The 17,021-nt window shown below is 53.6% G+C and overlaps 6 protein-coding genes across 6 annotated transcripts; 5 read left to right on the top strand and 1 right to left on the bottom strand.

The window, feature by feature from the left end:
• Nucleotides 1-780: 780 nt before the first annotated feature.
• CTAM01_05906 (uncharacterized protein) lies at nucleotides 781-1,197 on the top strand (the record flags this gene model as incomplete). The annotated part of the gene is made up of 1 exon (XM_060521936.1): nucleotides 781-1,197. One exon carries the CDS (start codon nucleotides 781-783, stop codon nucleotides 1,195-1,197), a length of 417 nt encoding a protein of 138 aa, XP_060383605.1.
• Nucleotides 1,198-3,155: 1,958 nt separating this feature from the next.
• Nucleotides 3,156-7,294, bottom strand: CTAM01_05905 (uncharacterized protein; the record flags this gene model as incomplete). Its single annotated transcript, XM_060521935.1, has 3 exons — nucleotides 3,156-6,573; nucleotides 6,995-7,203; nucleotides 7,292-7,294. The coding sequence occupies 3 exons, from the start codon at nucleotides 7,292-7,294 to the stop codon at nucleotides 3,156-3,158; spliced, it is 3,630 nt and encodes a 1,209-aa protein (XP_060383604.1).
• Nucleotides 7,295-8,849: 1,555 nt separating this feature from the next.
• On the top strand, nucleotides 8,850-9,050 carry CTAM01_05904 (uncharacterized protein; the record flags this gene model as incomplete). The annotated part of the gene is made up of 1 exon (XM_060521934.1): nucleotides 8,850-9,050. One exon carries the CDS (start codon nucleotides 8,850-8,852, stop codon nucleotides 9,048-9,050), a length of 201 nt encoding a protein of 66 aa, XP_060383603.1.
• A 2,722-nt stretch (nucleotides 9,051-11,772) lies between these two features.
• CTAM01_05903 (uncharacterized protein) lies at nucleotides 11,773-12,375 on the top strand (the record flags this gene model as incomplete). The annotated part of the gene is made up of 1 exon (XM_060521933.1): nucleotides 11,773-12,375. One exon carries the CDS (start codon nucleotides 11,773-11,775, stop codon nucleotides 12,373-12,375), a length of 603 nt encoding a protein of 200 aa, XP_060383602.1.
• Nucleotides 12,376-13,419: 1,044 nt separating this feature from the next.
• On the top strand, nucleotides 13,420-13,752 carry CTAM01_05902 (uncharacterized protein; the record flags this gene model as incomplete). The annotated part of the gene is made up of 1 exon (XM_060521932.1): nucleotides 13,420-13,752. One exon carries the CDS (start codon nucleotides 13,420-13,422, stop codon nucleotides 13,750-13,752), a length of 333 nt encoding a protein of 110 aa, XP_060383601.1.
• Nucleotides 13,753-14,901: 1,149 nt separating this feature from the next.
• Nucleotides 14,902-16,962, top strand: CTAM01_05901 (F-box domain-containing protein; the record flags this gene model as incomplete). The annotated part of the gene is made up of 1 exon (XM_060521931.1): nucleotides 14,902-16,962. The coding sequence occupies one exon, from the start codon at nucleotides 14,902-14,904 to the stop codon at nucleotides 16,960-16,962; it is 2,061 nt and encodes a 686-aa protein (XP_060383600.1).
• Nucleotides 16,963-17,021: the final 59 nt, after the last annotated feature.

Raw genomic sequence — 17,021 nt, 5'->3', positions numbered from 1 at the left:
CAATTACCCTTGAATGGGTTCCCTAGAAATCAACTCAAATACAAATCCTTCCTTGAGTCGTTCGTCGTATATTCGGAAATGACGATCCCCCCTTGCCTGAGTCGTGTAAGTGGTTGGAGCAGAGGCGTAGCTAAAAGCTTAATTGATCGGTTGCGCGCCGAATTTACCTTATTCACGCTCAACTCAAAAGTGTGAAAGAAACCGTGCTCACGTTTCCACTGCCCAACCTCATTAGAGAACAGCATACCGGTTGGCTTGTTCGCGCGAATACGTGGGAAACCGTCAAACTTACCACGCTAATTACGAGGTCACTTGTCAGCCTCAACAACCAACCCACCGGCTGCCGAAGTGTCCGGCGGAAGTCGAGACTGATCATTAAGGCCGATGAGGCCGATGAAACCGCACTCGGAGGCTCCGTAGTCAAATTTCCCCCGGTGTGTCTAATTGATGATTTTAAGTATAGGCTCCCATGATGAAGCGAGTATTACAGCTCTGTGTCTAGTTTGGAAACTTGGTTGCCACTTTTACTAAAGCTTGTTGTATTATGAACTTCAACTCTTCGAGTTGCGAGCGGCTCGTATCTTTTACAAGTGAGGATCAGCATTATAAGTGACAGGCTGAAGCGCTCAGCATCCACATCTATAACCCCGATGTCTTCCTTCCCCAGCTGAGCCAGCAAGACCTCCCTCCAGCTCACGACTCTCTTTTAAAAGGCCAACTCTCTCACATTCATTACATCTCAAAGAGAGAGACACACACAGCAACTACATTCTTTTCGCAATGAAGCGGCAACACGTGGCCCTACCGGGCCTAAAGTCCCTGGCCGCCGCCATCCTCGTCGCCCGCGTCACCGAGGGTGCCAAAACCTACTGCGCCGACCAAAACAACGTCGTCGTGGCGGACGCCAACTGCGACGGCACCAAGCCCGCAGACACCTTCTTCATGTTCTTCAGCGAAGAGGACTCCATCCCCGTCGGCAGTGCCGTCGACCCTCTCAAGACGGATCTGTATGACAGCGCCGACCCGATCGAGAGACAAAATGCCAGGTTCCCTTTCGAGGTTGACGAGGCCAAGTTTGAGACTAGAGACATGGAGCATAACGGGTTTGGAAGGCGAGCTTGTGGAGGTAATGGTGGTGGTAGAGTTGGAGGCGGATATATTGGAAGGCCCATTGGTGGTGGCTACTATGGTGGTTAATAGTCTTGTCTGTCTGAGGATGAAGAGCGGAAAGATTTGAGGGTTTCAGGACCGATATTATACCACAAGATGCTTGAAAATCTCACGGAATCCTGCCACTGTTTGATAAATGACCTCGTTTTCAACGATGCTCCACAAGACTTCCGTCAGTACGACTTCCGTCAGCTTCTGGTAGCTGTGAGTGCGATCTGACCTCAATTCGAGGTTGATTCTCAGCCATGCAAGACTCACTAAATCTCCGTGCCTAGTCTAACGTTTGAAAAGCGCCAATGGTGAATGAAAACCTTGAAAATGTGACTCTCAGAGCTAGGCTTTTCGGACAGCGGTTTACCATGGCTCTCACACGACTCTCCCACGACCAGGTTCTCAGAACACAAGATCCAAAAGCTCCCTCTGGCCAGCCCCCCATCCCAAGCACCATATTGTCATCTCTCAGAACTTCATAGAAGAACGAACGTCGGAACGAAATTAGGATCGAAACCAAGCTCTCCCACACCCCTGCATCTCGCTTTCGCATACTGCCGACCTCCGAAGTGCTCGCCAGGTGAGTAAGTACCAACCAAGACCCCACGGGTCAACTCATCATAACAATTTTTGGCTCGCTTCTAATGCCCAAATCCCATCGGAGGTGTTCTCGTGGCCAAGGCATCATAGAATCTCGGCGTTTCCTATCTCAGCTACGGGCTTCTATCTACAGTATCGGTGAGCCTGGAAGATAATCAGAATCCACATGACATCCCAGAGATTGCTATTTAAACTCGAATCCCAGGCTCATTCATACAGAACCTCACCAACTAACAAATGATGTAGAGCAGCGTCGAAGGTTCTGCTGTCTGTTTCAACAGTTCCCTAGTGCCTTGTTCATCATCATTTCGAACACCGCCCAGATTCTATGTACCGACACCAAACCCCCTCCGCAGTCTGCCTCAGATCCAACCTCCGGCCCTCCTTCCTCTCCGCCCGTCAGATGATATTCACATGTGAATACACCATAGTCAATTATCGATGCTAGAAACCACACCGAAATGTAAATTCACCAATCTCACCTTCCCCGTTCATTTGCAAAGGCTACTCTCTCTTGAACATCCCTGGTATACGTGGATGAGCAACAGCAGACCTCTTGCAGTTTCACTCGGCCCGATCCCAGACTGGGTAAAGTTCCGCTTGAACCACCGTAGGACATCCTCAACAGTCAGGAGTATATATATATATATAGGGAACGCGCGAAGTCTCAACTGGGCCCTATGAAGAGGGATTCGGATGCAGCTTCACAAATTGCACTACGGATACATACACAGGCTACATCTGCCCGATTCTGGCAAGTGACACACATATCGGCACCATGGGATTTGATTGACACCACCATAATCAAGGGCGATCAAGAAAGGGGGCAAAATTAAACCATAATTATAGGCCTGACTGATATATACACATTACCCACTCGACCACTACCAACACGTCGACATCCACAAGGTTTCCGTATCATGAACAAAAAAAAAGCATACTTTGTATTTCCTATTCATAACGCCATTCTCTCCATTTCCCCAGTTCAGGCCCCCAAGCCATAGGTAGTATCTTTCTAAAAGCTCTCTGTTCTTTGCGCTGAAATTTGTCCCCAGACCACACCGGGAGCTCCATGCAGACCCATGACCGAAGGTGGGGTCGGTTGTCGTCGTTTTAACTTTACCCTCAGAGTCGTCAGTCACATGGACCCGGATCGAAAAACAACAACCCAAAAAAAAAAACAAAAAAGGTAGAAAGAAAATTTCGTCTTGTTGCGTCAAATGGCTCTCTCTCTAAGCACATCCGGCTCCGCCTCAGAACGAAAAGCCGTGCTGTTCAAGATTGCTCTTTAGGGTATCTTGACCAAATTTTACTCCATGGCCGTACCGTACGGCCGGCCCCTTTCCACCAGTCCCTCATGTCTCTTCCCCCCATCATCAATTCGTTTGCTTCCTTCACTCCTCGTCAACCTCCTGGCACCAAGGATGCGCGAGAACCTGGTTAATGTCATATCTCGCAGCCACATCCCGGTTGAGCATGCACCGCACCAGGTCAATGCTCTCGTCGCTCATCGTCCACGGGACTCGAAGGTCTCGGTCCATGATTTCGTCAATGCTGTAGAACGGGTTCTCCTTATAGATGATCGTGTAGAGCAAAATTCCGAGCGCCCAAACATCTTGCTCCTTGCCACCGTATGGCTTGCCAGCGAGTACCTCGGGAGCAGCGTAATCTGACCAGTCAGTTTCAATCACGATATAGGGGAAGCTATAAGACTTACCAATAGTGCCGACAAATACGTCAAAGGGGCCGTTCTTGATGTACGCTGCGCTTCCAAAGTCAATCAACTTGATGTTACCCTCGCCGTCCAAGACCACATTCTCGTCCTTGATGTCTCTATGGACCACCAGTGCCTTGGTGTGTAGATGGCCAATAGCCTTGGCAACCTGGACGAAGATACTACGGCACTCAGCCTCCTCCATGTTGCTGCGGAGCTCAATATAATCAAATAGATCCATGCCCGGTAATCCATGAGGCACCATCTCGATGTAGTAATTGACCTCATCCTCGAAGAAGGATTCCATTTCGACAATATTAGGATGTTGCAGATCGGGCCGGCGCAGGTAGTCGAGAACGTGAATCTCCAGAGGCACTGTGCCGAGCTTGCGATCTCTCGTCCACGTGTCTACAAGAATACGTCGCTTGGTCACGTACTTGAGAACCACCTTCTTCTGCGTCTTCTTATCTTTGGCCAATTTGACCTGACCGTAAGCGCCCTGGCCCATGTCTTCGAGGATCTGGAAGTCATTGATGGACTTTTTCTGCTGTGCTGGCTCAATAACCTTTGGCACGGATGGTTTTTCCTGCTTCTTGTCCGTGGGACGCTGTGAGCCGGTCAACTTTGCAGCGGCCGTCATCGCGACTTCCTTGAGTTGTTTGGTGATGGCAGATGCCGTCGACGACGAAGACTCTCGAGGTTTTGGCTCATCGGAATCCGAGCTAATCTCCAGTGGGGTGTGCGCCGGTGTCTGCCCAGGAGATGGCTGATGCAAGGGAGTTGTCGTTCCAGAGGCGGACGCCGACGTCACACCGAGCGTTGACCGGGCGGCGTGCATGTGCCTGGAGTAAGTAATCCAGAGAGCGAAGACCATTTCTGAGTGGGTGACAGAGAAAGAGTCGTCCTGGTTGTCCCCGTCCTTGTCTTCGTCCTCGTCCTCGATGACGGTCTCTTGGATTATGGTGGATTGTTTTGCGCTTCTGACCACCCGCATCTGCACGTCAACCTTGAGCTCTGACCCATCCCTGTGCTTTCCGGGTACGCCGTCCGGCCGCAAGAAACTCGCAGCCGCATCCGGGCGATTTTCCCGAAGACCCAGAATCGCCGACGCCCGGCGGAAGCTGTGCTCTGGCACCACAATCCCATCCTGCAGTTGAACACCATCCTCTTCCGTCAGAATATGGAGAATCTTTTCAAAGTCGGGCACCAAAGAGTCAATGGCCATGCCGTCGGGCTTTTCGTAGCCAAACAGAGCGCCGCAGAAGACCGAATTTGAGCTTTGAATCTTCAGAGTCTCTGGGTCCACGACGATGATCCCTGCAATATGCGGGAAGCTCGAGACGCGTAGCTCTGTCTTGCCCCGTACTTGCTCGACGCTGCAGGGAATGTTGACTTTGCTTGGGTTTGGGCATGTGAAAAACTTACGCCTCGCAATCTGCGCAAAGTCTACTTCGCCAGTGCGAGGGTCGATGCCTTGCCGAGGAATGCGTGGGATCAGCTTGCCGATATCCACGCCAGGTCTCAGTGACTCAAAGCCCCAAATTGGTGCTGTGGCTCCTGAAATTTTCTGGACAATGCCGTCGTCGTCCAGCTCAATCTGAGCTACATCTTCGTGGATTTCCTCAAGGACCCAAATGAGACCAACCCGCTTCTCCTTTACCCACAAACTGGCGGAACCCGTCGCACCGTTTCGTTTCTGGATTGGAACCACATCACCGCATAAAAGGACGCCTCTCGACCGACTGCTTTGGTGCCGTGAGCTTCCCCTGAGTTTGGGCGGGCTGGGATCTCCACTGTGAACGGTTTGTGCCTTGCGAGTGACAACTTTCGGGGGCTGTGATCTGGAGTTTGGCTTGCTCAAGAGCTGTGCCGTAATCCCACCTCGTCCGCCCAGAAGTGACGTTGACGTTGTCGAAGCAGCAGAAACCGTTGGTGCAGGTGTCGCTGTTTTCGGAATATCTTCCGCCTCTTTGGTAGTGTCTTCAGGATCCATCTGCAGCAGTTTCTTCTCCAACCAATCTCTCCGCTCTTCTTGAACGACCTCTAGAATACCCATCCGCCGCACTTCAGCCTTTGTGACCCCGAAAACCAAGCAAGCAAGGTCGTTGGCCGCGATAATCGTCCATGGCGGTTTTGACTCTGTTGTGAAAATGGCCTGCGCTGCTGGGACCCACCGTGTCGAGTGTCCATGCACAGCCGGGCCAAGTGCACTTGGCATGTTCGCGGTTGTTGGTGAAGCTAGCATCTCTTGAGCTGCCAGATAGGGTTGTGCCATGGTGTCGATGAGCTGCTGGTGAACCGAGACCGGTAGTGTATCTGTGAGCGTTCGCTTCAGGCTAAGTCTTCGAGATGGCGGCGGGGATGTCTTTGCAGTTGTTCCACTCTCGTTCGTCGGCGTCCTGCTCGAGTTTTCCGATTCACTGTCTCCCGTGGCGACTTTCTGATTTTCATCTTGCTGCTTTATTGACGGTCGGTCGTTCGGGGCAAATGTTGCAAACTGGGTCGCAGTTGGAGACTGACTGGGAGACTGAAAGGGTTCAGGGCTTGATGTTCGAGGAATGAAGTTCGCTTCAAAGAGATTCTCCCCCGAAACTTGCGGGGGGCCCGTCAAAGGACCGAGGATGGATTGATCCATGGATGGAAGGTTGCCCGCTCCGACAAGCTGTGCCCTAGCCAGCAAGTCCAGCATGTTCTGAGTCTCGACGTCCCCGGAGGCCCTTGCCTGGGCGCTCGCAAGCGCAACGTTGGAGGGTGAAACGGACCATCCCATCCGGTCTTTCATGAATTCTATGGATCGCTTGAGGACATTTTGCCGGTTGTGTATATACTCCTCGGACTGGTGGGCGAAAGAGAAGGAGTGTAATGACTCGGAGGGGAAGCGGGAGAGGTCTTCGGAGAAGTTAGGTGACGATGGATGAGAGCTAAACGGCATGCCGGGAGGGTTCGCGAGTAGTGTTGTCATAGATGTTGATCTCGATAGACCGATGGAGGAGCTTCTGGAAGGGGCTGCGGAGGGAGCTCGCGAAGACGGTTGTTGTCGAATTCGTCGCAATCCGGATAGACCGAGGCCATGGTCGTGGTCTGTTACAATGGAGGATCTATGACTGGAAAAAGGCCTGTCAGCACGATGATGCCTCAAATGACTATAGACTGCCATGTGATGGCCCAGTTGCCACCTGGTGACATCTTTTATGGTGCAGCCGCACCCGTAAGTGACATCCTTCGAGCTTGTCGCCAAGCAAAGCCACACTCAAATTGTTGCTGCCTCTTTTGCCGAAATACCATATCTCGGGTTGTTTTCACGCTCGACTCCCACTTGGTTTGGCCATTGGCATGAGCCATGCCGTGATGCGCTCACGCGGACCTGGCGCATCCCAAACATTAAAGCTCCCTCTGTTTCGTCGCCGAGACGCTTGCCTTGGCATTCTTCAACGCCCGACTCTTCCATGAGCTCGCAATCAGCTCAACAGCTTTACCGTTCAAGGAATATCACGGTGTAATCGTTGGGAAAGAACCAACCTTGGTGGCACATGGTCGCTGCCGTCTGCGACAGATCCGGCATCGAAGGAAAACCGCATTCGACCGCGGCCAGTGTTGTTGTCGTCGGTTATAACGGCGAGGTTTCCGGTGCTTCGGTTCTTGGGGAGTTGCAGCTGTGTTGTTGGGGTTCTGCTCCTTCCGCGAGGTTCTTCGTGATGTGAATCGGTGCCTGCGAGCCATGGAAAGGCCTGTGTTAGAGAGGGAGGAACATTTCGTGGGTCTGAGGGGAGAGAGAGACGGGAGGCGGGCTCTGTGTTGGGTGGCCGAAGGACGTACCATTGTTGTGAGGTCCCCCATGCGTCTGTAGCATAGTTGAAGAAAGATAGGCAGTCGACTCAGACAAATGTCAGGGTTAAGTAAATGCGGGCAAGAGGCGGATTCGACGATGCAGGCTCGGATTCGGCGGGGTCGAGGAGCGAGATTCGTTCTGGGAGGTATCGGGGTGCGGTCTCGTCTGCTCTGGGACGTGGTGGTGGGAGGGAGCAAATGGCAGTACCGGCGGTAGGTAGGTGTGTTGCTGGCCGAAAGGTAAGGTAGTTAAGGTATGGTGCTGCTGTACGACAGTGGCCGTTCCGGCTAAGGTGGGAGGTAAATGAGGTACGGATGCAACTGCTGCCCAGAAGATACCTCGGGCAGTTAAGGTGAGGCAGGGAGTCAATCAGTGGTGAGGTAAGTTAGGTAGATCGATCAGGCTCGGTGGGCAAGGTTTGCCACAAGGATGAGAGTGTGGGAGTCTTCGACGGGTGGGTGTGCGGTAAGGAACGTTTTTGTTCTTCTGCTTTGGTTGCTGGTGGTGCTGGCGTTGGCGCTGGTGCTGCAATGCTGGTGGTCCGACCAGAATAGAGTAAGGCGAACGAGGGAGGGAGACTTTTCAGGAAGGATTGATGGACCGATCCAGCAACAAGCGGTCGGGGAGAGATAGAGAGAGAGAGAGAGAGATTGTAGGTAAAGGTGAAGCTGAAGAAGCTGGTCCGTGTAGCGAGCAGCAAAGCAGTTGTGGTACTAGTCAGGTGCGGTAAGGTAAGGTATCCGTAGAGCAGGCAAAATGCAAGCAAGTAAGTAGCAGCAAATCCGGCAATAACGTAGTCAGGTAGACAGACAGACGGAGCAGGAGCAGCAGCAGGAGCAGGAAGCAGAGACGCGGACCTGCTCTGGCGGTGGTCCAGTCCGGTCCAATTCAACTCACCGAACGGCCAGGAAAGGGAACGTGAGTCGTCTCGCCGTCCCGTGCTAGTGCCACCTCAGTGCCAGCGCGCCAATGCCAGAATGCCAATGCCAGTGTCAGTGCCGGTGTCAATGCCGCAACCGGATGTCCCTGCTTGGTGGTGCTGGACTCTGGACTCTGGATTCAGGAGTGCTGTAGTACCGGTGCGGATAGAGTGCAGAGTGCTAGGTGTTGCTGGGCTGCCTCGGGTACAATCTGTTTTACCCTTTCTCTATGTGTCTCTTGGCTCTTCCCTTAATCACTCGAAAATCCCACTCTGGTTCTGTGCCGTTGACAAGCGCAACAAGACAGAGAGTCAGGCAGAGGAGAACGGGCGGGAGGGGCGTAGAGAAGCGAGTGGTCGTCCGTCTTCCAAGGCAAGGCGAGTGACTGGCTTTAACACCCACGTGCAGCTGGCCTCGTGAAAGAATCGTCTGCCGTAATCATACAAGATGACCTAAGACAACAAGCTGGAAAAGTGACAGAAAGCCCCCGGGATTGGTTTTCTGTGGCGTCCACGGTCCTGGGCGGTTCAGTCCAAAGTCCACAATGTTGCGGCAGATGCTTGTCCGAAAAGTGAGGGGCGGTCCTTCGAATGCTTGGAAAATTCCCACTCGTCAAGCGAATCCAATGATGCCGGAGGGCCTTGTAGGTAACAGTGGGTGGTGGCACGTCACGGACGAGGGAGCGGCGTGGGCGGCGGAGCTGGCGGGCGATGAAGACGAGGGAAAGGACGACGGGACAGAGGGCAGCACAAGCTCGCTCGGTGCCAAAGTTGAGATGGTTCGCTTCAGGATGAGTATGTTTGATGAACAAGTAGAAGAGGAATAAGTTTAGGGAATGGGGACGAGGGATGGAAAACCATAAAGACTGAGGGATAGGAAGAGAGGGCGGGGGAGGGAAAAAAACACAAGTCCACTTTCTGCCTCCAGTCATCGAAAATTTTGAGATGCATCTGCGTACGGAGTACACAACTTTTGCTACCAAATCTGCCTATTTCTCTCTACTTTATCATACACGGCACCGCCCACCTTTGGCGTCAAGTAACCTCGTAAAACCCCTTGTTCCCTCTCCAGAAAAACCCTCCCCTCGAATTCCGAACCTCGCGCAGTTATTTGCAGCTTTGGTGGGCGCACAACATGAGTTGCAAGCTTGACTTACAGCTTCGAAAAGCAAACGCATCACTGATTGGGGGGCTTAATATGCGGCAGTGGCCCTGGAAAACATGGCTGCAAAGTGGGGGGCACGCCTGAAGCCCGTACCCTTCACATTCATCGAGCTGTACCTATCTCACTCCTCACTTCATGCTGAAGCTCAGTCTCATCACACATTCACTCACTCACTCACTCACTCACTCACTTTATCCACCACCTCACCTGAAGCAGACCTGGAGGGGACATGCACGTGAAGCAGCAAAGCTCTTCAGCTGGACCGGCGGCGGACCCACCACGTCAACATTGAGCGGCCCCAATCTCCCGGGGAGAACACCAGCGAAGAAAGGGACAGCATACCTTATCCTGGGATACGTCACATTGCCGCAGCCAAGGCCGGCATTACAGTGCCTGACTGAAGCCGCTGTTGAGCCATCATCGCCTAGAGTGGCCCGCCGCCCAACGCTTCCCAAACATGCTTGATACTCATTGGGCAATGCCTCTTATCCGTAGACTCTCCATGTTCGACTTGCCCTACTCGCCATCCGAAACAAACGTTATCGACGCTCTTCTCCTGCCGAACCGCCGGAATTGAGACGAGAAAACGGACGAGCAGGGAAAAGATAAGCCAGCTAATAGCTGCCGACGATGAAAAAAACACACATTCCGTCGTCCGCCCACCAACCACCAGAACAACGGGGCAAATCCCTGTAGATATCTTTTTTCAAGGCGTAGCATCAGTGGCAACGCAACCTCCTGCTAACTGCCCAGACCCAAGTTGTCATCTACCATGCTTTACATATCAAGCACAGAGTAGCGTGTTCTCCAATTGAGGTATCTGTGAGCCTCTTCATCAACACCATCGATTCGAACCGCAAAAGCCGGAAATAAGAGAGTCGGGGTCGTTGCAAACAACCCCGTCAGAGCGACTGAGCAGTTGATGTGCCTCCCTGACATTATCAGGTCTTGCTTACCCGTCTCTGAGCAAAACCAGGAAGGAAAACATTGGCAAGCTGGCCGTTTGGATCAGGACGATTCTAGAGTCAATGAATAAGCGGCGCCTCGTCAGTGCCCTTCCCCAAGTTATCTTTGTCTACGCTTGAGCCGTACTTCCGTCTTTACGGAAAGTAGGCTCAAGGTACGAACAGAGACAAGGCCATGGTCTTGACTGGTTGGATAATGTCATTTGCGAACGCAGCATTGCTGGAATCGTGACGGCAACTCATTGATCCTCTTGTTACTTTAGGTAGGTTGTGGTCTCAGTGAATCGTGATTGGCACGATAGCTAGGTGAGCAACACGCGCAGTTTGTTGACGAGAATTTCGGCGACATGGTCGCTTTCCAGGCTTGCCGGCAACCCCGCATTTGGCGTTCTCTTTGCTGGAATCGAAGAATTCCAATCCCATCGAGCTTGCTATGACAGCACAGCGACTTTCTTTAGTCTCCTTCTCGGTCTCGCATGTACCACCAACAAGTCTACACAACCTTGACGACGCCGCAGGAGAGTCGGAAATCAAGTGAACGAGCTGGCATTATCTGCCAAGATATCAGCAGGGTTCGAGGTCGTTTCCCGTTGTAACCAAGTTACCGGAACATATTAGCGATGAGCTGCTCTACATACCTACCTAAGCTCCTGGTACCTTTGGCGGCCGGTCCAGAACACATGCGTACCTGTTATCTTATCGGAAGCTATCGGCAATCGAAAGGTACCTTAAGTACTTGAGCAGCACGTGGTTTATATTGACCACAGCAGCTAGTAGTAAAACTTTCCTTTCGTCCCGAGGCAAGGTAAGCTGAGAAAGTAAGTGCACGACCGACCTACGGCTCGGGTTCTGCATCAAAGCTGTGACACTCGCTATCCAGGTATGGGTGAGCGGATGCGATTTGTCTCTGTCGCATCCAAGACAACGAAGCATTGTCCGTTTAGTTTGACAAATTCGCGATTTGCGTAGCCGAGAAACTGTCAATCTGCCTCAAAGTGTAGCTCTTGTACGGATGGGGTTTGAGACAGCCGGTCACCAGACTACATAATGGAGATCACTTGGCAAGGAGTCGATGAGCGGTAGAGTCGTATCTTGTGGAGGGTACCGAGACAAGAGAGCGGCATGAGAAGAGCGTTCTCTCTGTACTAGGGCATACTTTGCGATCTTCTTAGATAACCAGAGTCTGTGACGAGGTGTCGCGTGGCTCACCGCTTGCTACGTTCTTATCTCGTACCCGGGTCGCATGATATGTCATGACGGTACGCAGAATTCCGATTTTCGGGTTGAGCTGCATCAGGCGACCAAGCGAATGTGTGTCTAGTGGTGCTAGAGCCGCTGCATTGACAAAACGGGGCTAGGGCGTGGAAAACTCGTAAACGTGTTCAGGATCGTAGTATCAGATTGCCATGACGGATCTGAATGCAGATCTGCCAAAGACTCGCGACCCTGCCAAGACTGCAAAATCAACCGGCTAGAAAGAAGAACATGTGCCTTCCAAACAGAGCGCGGCGATGTCAGCTTCGGCCAAGCTTCAGACGAACAGTGCTGGTCCCACTGACGGGTCAGAATCCGGACCGATCATGGCGGAAGATTTGCAGCGCTTGCCTCTTAAGCAGCTACCTACCAGCCGCACGGCTTTCTTGGAGCTCTCGAAAGAGCTGTGGCGAGGATCTTCAGAAAGAAAGGATTCTGAAGACAGATTCGATTGTCACCGTGTCTCTCGTAAACGTGGAGCGGGAGTGCCAGCCCCGCCAAAACCTCCGAATTCGGGTTCCAGAGAATGTTCCCCGTCTAAGGTTGTTCGGATGCAGCTACGGCAAAGAGCGAGGGAGAGAGAAAAAGACGGGGTTCGGCCGCCAACATGGCATTCTCCTCCGACAGGCAAAAGTCGGATCGAATGCCGTCTGCGGGGAGGCTGGGACACCAAAGACATGCTCCATGTCAGCTTTGGCACGAGGAAAGGTATCTAAGAGCAGCAACCGACCCAGGTGCTTGCCTCGCACCCAACCACATGTTCCTTGACCGAAATCGATCAGAAACAAGAACGTCCTGCCAAATCTGAGCTTGGCATATCCGTACCTTATTTGACCTTGTATCTTGACGAGTCAGTTCGCTCCCGCCAGTTTCGAGTGCAGTTGTTTCCCCGAGTCGGACAATCGGCAACTTATTCCCAACAACGACTTCAGATGGAGAAGAGACAAAAGTATCCGCAACGCAAGTGGTCCCAGGAAGGACTGTGGGAATGCTCTGACAGGCTCGAGAGACGGCGCCGCGGCCGTGCAGACAGTGAGCGGAAAGACGCCTTGAACGTCCCGGCGAGGGCGATGGCGGTTGGAGAAGTGAGGAGCAAGTTCCTCCAATGAGCGATGATAGAAACGGCGAAGCCGTGCTGCAACTTGCTAGTCGGTTCAGATACACCACACCAAGTGCGTTCAAGAGTTCAAGGGTCCAGCCAACACGCTAGCGAGCTAGAGACTGTTGGGTACCGCTCAGGATTCGTCCTGCAGATCTGGTGTTCAGGTCCCTGCTTATTGTAGACCCTCAAGAGGCGGAGGACCCTGCGATATGTTGCTGAATGCAGCAGGACATAGTGTGTCTTTTTCGGAGCATGAACGAGGTATGGTCGACGAGCCGTGTTGTGCCTGACGTACCATGACCTGGCGGTGATGATAAGGCAGATAGATTGCTTCTGGGAATTTGTCTCGTCGGATTGCACGTCAGTTGACTGAAAGAATGGCGGGATGAGGGATGGTGATGGTACCACGAAAAGGAAGAAGGTGACTTGGACAAGTGCTCATGTCATGCTCTCGCTCCCGCCTCTTGGGGGTCTTGGGGGGGCAAGTGCGGTGTCAGTCAGCAGCGGTCTGAATGGCTGTGTAAAGTGGAGCCAGGATCTTCTGTGATCCATTTTTATTCACCAGCAGCCGTAACGATTGGAGAGGGTAACATCGAGGAAGAAGAGGGCTTTCCTGTCTGCACTCCGGGCGGACCCCTCCTTCTTCCCCCCTCGTCCTTCCCCCACCTGCCCGCTCTTTGCGCCGGACCACGGGCCCCGCACGATGCACCATGTGGATACCTCACGGCAGAGGTATCTTTCTTGCGTTTCGGCCGCTACTGTCGACTTCTCTGAGTTCCCATGTCTTGCCTCGTTTTTTTTTTTGCCTCCTCTGGTCTGGCCTGGCCCTCACTGTGCCTCTTTGCTCGTACTGGCGGTGGCTTCTGCTTCCAGACTCTTTTCCGCCGCCATGCCTTTCCCCCAGCTATACAGAGCTATTGGATCCGGCTAGAAAGGAAGGTGAGAATATCCCAGCCAGCTCCATTCGTTTCGGCGGGGACTTTGTTTCCCAAGTCTTGGCTCCAAGCAGCCGAAATCCCGAACAGCCTGCTGTATGTGCATAGTAAAGCAAGGTAGAGAGACATGAGAACATCGCCAGTAGCCATCTTCAGACCCTTGGCCCTGGAGGCATTTACGAGCACTGTCGACCGTCAGACTGACCCGTTGGTGTGAGTGATGGGCATTATGTATGGCGAACCCGGGACCCATCGGTGTCCATCGATAAGGAGGGTCCTTGTTTCGCCGACACAAAGGGGATGGATGGTGGGATGGGATGGGATGGGATTGGGGGGGGGGGGGTGTGAGGGCCGTTTTGTGCTTCCGTCCAGAGCGCGTTTTAAGCTTCTACTTACTCCCCTTACCCGGCCTTCGGTGCGGTCTACCACAGTAAGGTATTGTGTCGGTCGTTCCATGTGTGAGTGGTTTTGTTTCCGCTCGACTCGACAACTTTTCTCTTGTTCTTTCTCTTTTAGCCCCCCCATCCGCCGACCTCTTCTCTTCTTCTTCAACTGCCACCCTCTCACCATCCCCTCTCTCACTCTTCGCAGCCTTGTTCGTGTCCCAGACACATCCTGCTCGTGTGACCTTCCACACAGGAATCAGAGGCCATGATATCTTGAGTCTTCCGTGTGCCATGTGCTCCGCCCCAACCCGTAAGGACCCCTTCCTCCAGCCTTCTGAGGCTCCACACCCCGCTACCTGCACCGGCTGACCTCCATTATCGATAGCCGGCTCACACCCGTTCAGATAGCAGATCTCCACCAAAAATCCCTAGACCCTGGCCACCCCTCCATCCTGACCCCCCTTCTAAGAGAGCCGACAGCCTTCAAGACCATAACCTCTCCCCGAGCACTCGCGCTTCATGTCTCATCCGTCTTCCTAGAGACTTGGCCTGTCTTTCGTCTGTTTCTCTGTGTGCCTGCGATCATCTCTTGCGACGTCGAATATGAAATAGGACCATCCGCCGACCGTTCCGAGCCTTTTCCCAACTCACCGGGACTAAGACGTGGACCACCGAGCTCAGCTTCACTGCCCCGCGCTACCAAACCTCGCCAACAAAGACGATACTGGGAGAAATTGCGCAACTTTGAGAAAACGGACTCGGTCGCAATTTGACTGTGGCAAAAAATTACAGCATTATTCGACGTCTTCTGTTCCTTGTCTAGAGGCGTTTTGTCCTTCAACCAGCTATCTCACTTGGTCAAGTCTTCGCTATGGCTGACATCGAAATCCCCGCCGGTCCGGCTCCTATGGAAGTCGTTGATGAGCAAGGCCCAGGCCTTTCAAATCCCTCAGGAAAAGCCAAAGGCCGGCACCGCGTGCTCTGTGGTGTGCAACGAATGTCGTCCACGCCTTCGTTGGCGAGGAGTGGCCGCACTAGATCACACAGCAATCCTCAACGTCCGAGGGGCAACGTTTCCTGCGTGAGCTTGGCAGGACCCTCAACCGCGGGGACCTCGTTCACTGGCGACTCTTATTTCCCCGCAGGCGCAACAGCATCAGGCTATGCCAGTGCCTCATCTTCCGTTCCAGGAACACCATCTAGCGAAATCATTCAGTTCGTAGGCATTGATGGCCGACTTGCTATTCGCCGGGTCGACAATGTCTTCCCTACTACGCAATCACCGGGAGCCCAAACCATTGGACTCCCATCCGATTTAAGGACGACGATTAAAGCCCAGGTTGCCAACCCCGCGGTTCCCAAGCGTGGCTTCAACTTCTGGGAGAACATGCCACACGAGATGCGCGTGCACATCTTCTCCTATCTATCACCCAAACAGCTTGTACGAGCTTCACGAGTTAGCAAGACTTTCCACAAGATCTGCTTTGATGGACAGCTTTGGACGTCTTTTGACGCCACGGAATTTTACCAAATCATCCCTGCCGAATCTCTTGCAAGAATCATCGTAGCCGCTGGGCCCTTCATCAAGGACCTCAACCTCAGGGGCTGCGTTCAGGTCGAACACTATAAGAGGGCCGAGGTAGTCGTCAAGGCCTGCAAGAACTTAGTCAACGCGACGCTCGAGGGATGCCGCAACTTCCAGCGCAACACGTTACACAGCCTGTTGAGAACGAACGATAAGCTCGCTCAGCTCAATTTGACTGGTTTGACAGCGGTTACCAACATGTCGTGCAAAATCATTGCCGAGTCATGTCCGCAGCTGGAGATGTTCAACGTCTCATGGTGCGTACATATGGACGCGAGAGGTATCAAGGCAGTAATCGAAGGGTGTCCGAGGTTGAAGGATTTGAGAGCGGGAGAGGTCAGAGGATTCGACAATCTTGAGGTCGCCGAAACGATATACAAGACGAACAGGCTGGAAAGACTGGTTCTGAACGGCTGTGCCGAGCTCAACGACCGCGCGCTCAAGGTCATGGTTCACGGCGAAGACCCCGAAATCGATATCCTCACCGACCGACCGATCGTTCCCCCGAGGAAATGGCGTCATCTCGACCTTAGCCGCTGCGCCCGTCTGACTTCCCAGGGCGTCAAGGCTCTGGGATACAACGTCCCGGAACTCCAGGGCCTGCGCCTGTCCGGCTGCACCGCCCTCACGGACGCCGCGCTGGAGCCAATCTTCGCATCGACTCCGCGCCTCACACACATTGAGCTCGAAGACCTCTCCGACCTCACAAACGCCCTCTTCTCAGAACACCTGGCCAAGGCACCCTGCGCGCCGTGGCTGGAGCACCTCTCCATCAGCTACTGCGAGAACCTCGGCGACAGCGGCGTCCTCCCCATCGTCAAGCACTGCGTCAGCCTCCGGGCCATCGATCTCGACAACACCCGCATCAGCGACCTTGTCCTCGCCGAGGCGGCCTTCATGGTCAGCAACCGCTCCCAGAGCAACGCCGTCAAGCCAAAACCCAAGGTCGGCCTGCATATGGTCGTCTACGACTGTCAAAACGTCACCTGGACCGGCATCCGCGAGGTCCTCTTCCGCAACGCGCAGTCCAAGCCGTCCATGGCCGAGATTGGCAAGTTCGCCTACGCGTCCGAGGCCATTGGCCTCAAGTGCTTTTACAAGTTCCAGATGACCGTCGACGAGCACATGAAGCGCGTGCTCCGCGGGGACCTCGCTGCCGCCAACCGCCTCGAGCACCGGTGGGCGGATTACATGCAGGCGAGCGAGGAAGCCGGGACCACGGGCGCCGGTCACCGCCGGCGCAGACGAAGAGCGAGGGAGGCGCAAATGTTGCATGCCGACGAGGAGGAGGGCGGTAACGGCGGTCGGAGGCGGGGTCGAACCGTCGGGGCGTGCACGATTATGTAGTGGGAGACAATTCTTCAGCTCGTGATCGTGTAAGTGAGACTTCAGGGTCTCACTTGGGG

Source organism: Colletotrichum tamarilloi (genome assembly GCF_030869305.1).
Source record: "Colletotrichum tamarilloi strain Tom-12 chromosome Unknown Scaffold_15.1, whole genome shotgun sequence".
NCBI classification, from domain to species: domain Eukaryota; kingdom Fungi; phylum Ascomycota; class Sordariomycetes; order Glomerellales; family Glomerellaceae; genus Colletotrichum; species Colletotrichum tamarilloi.
The sequence above is the reverse complement of the archived record's forward strand: the minus strand, read 5'-3'. Positions and strand labels throughout refer to the sequence as shown.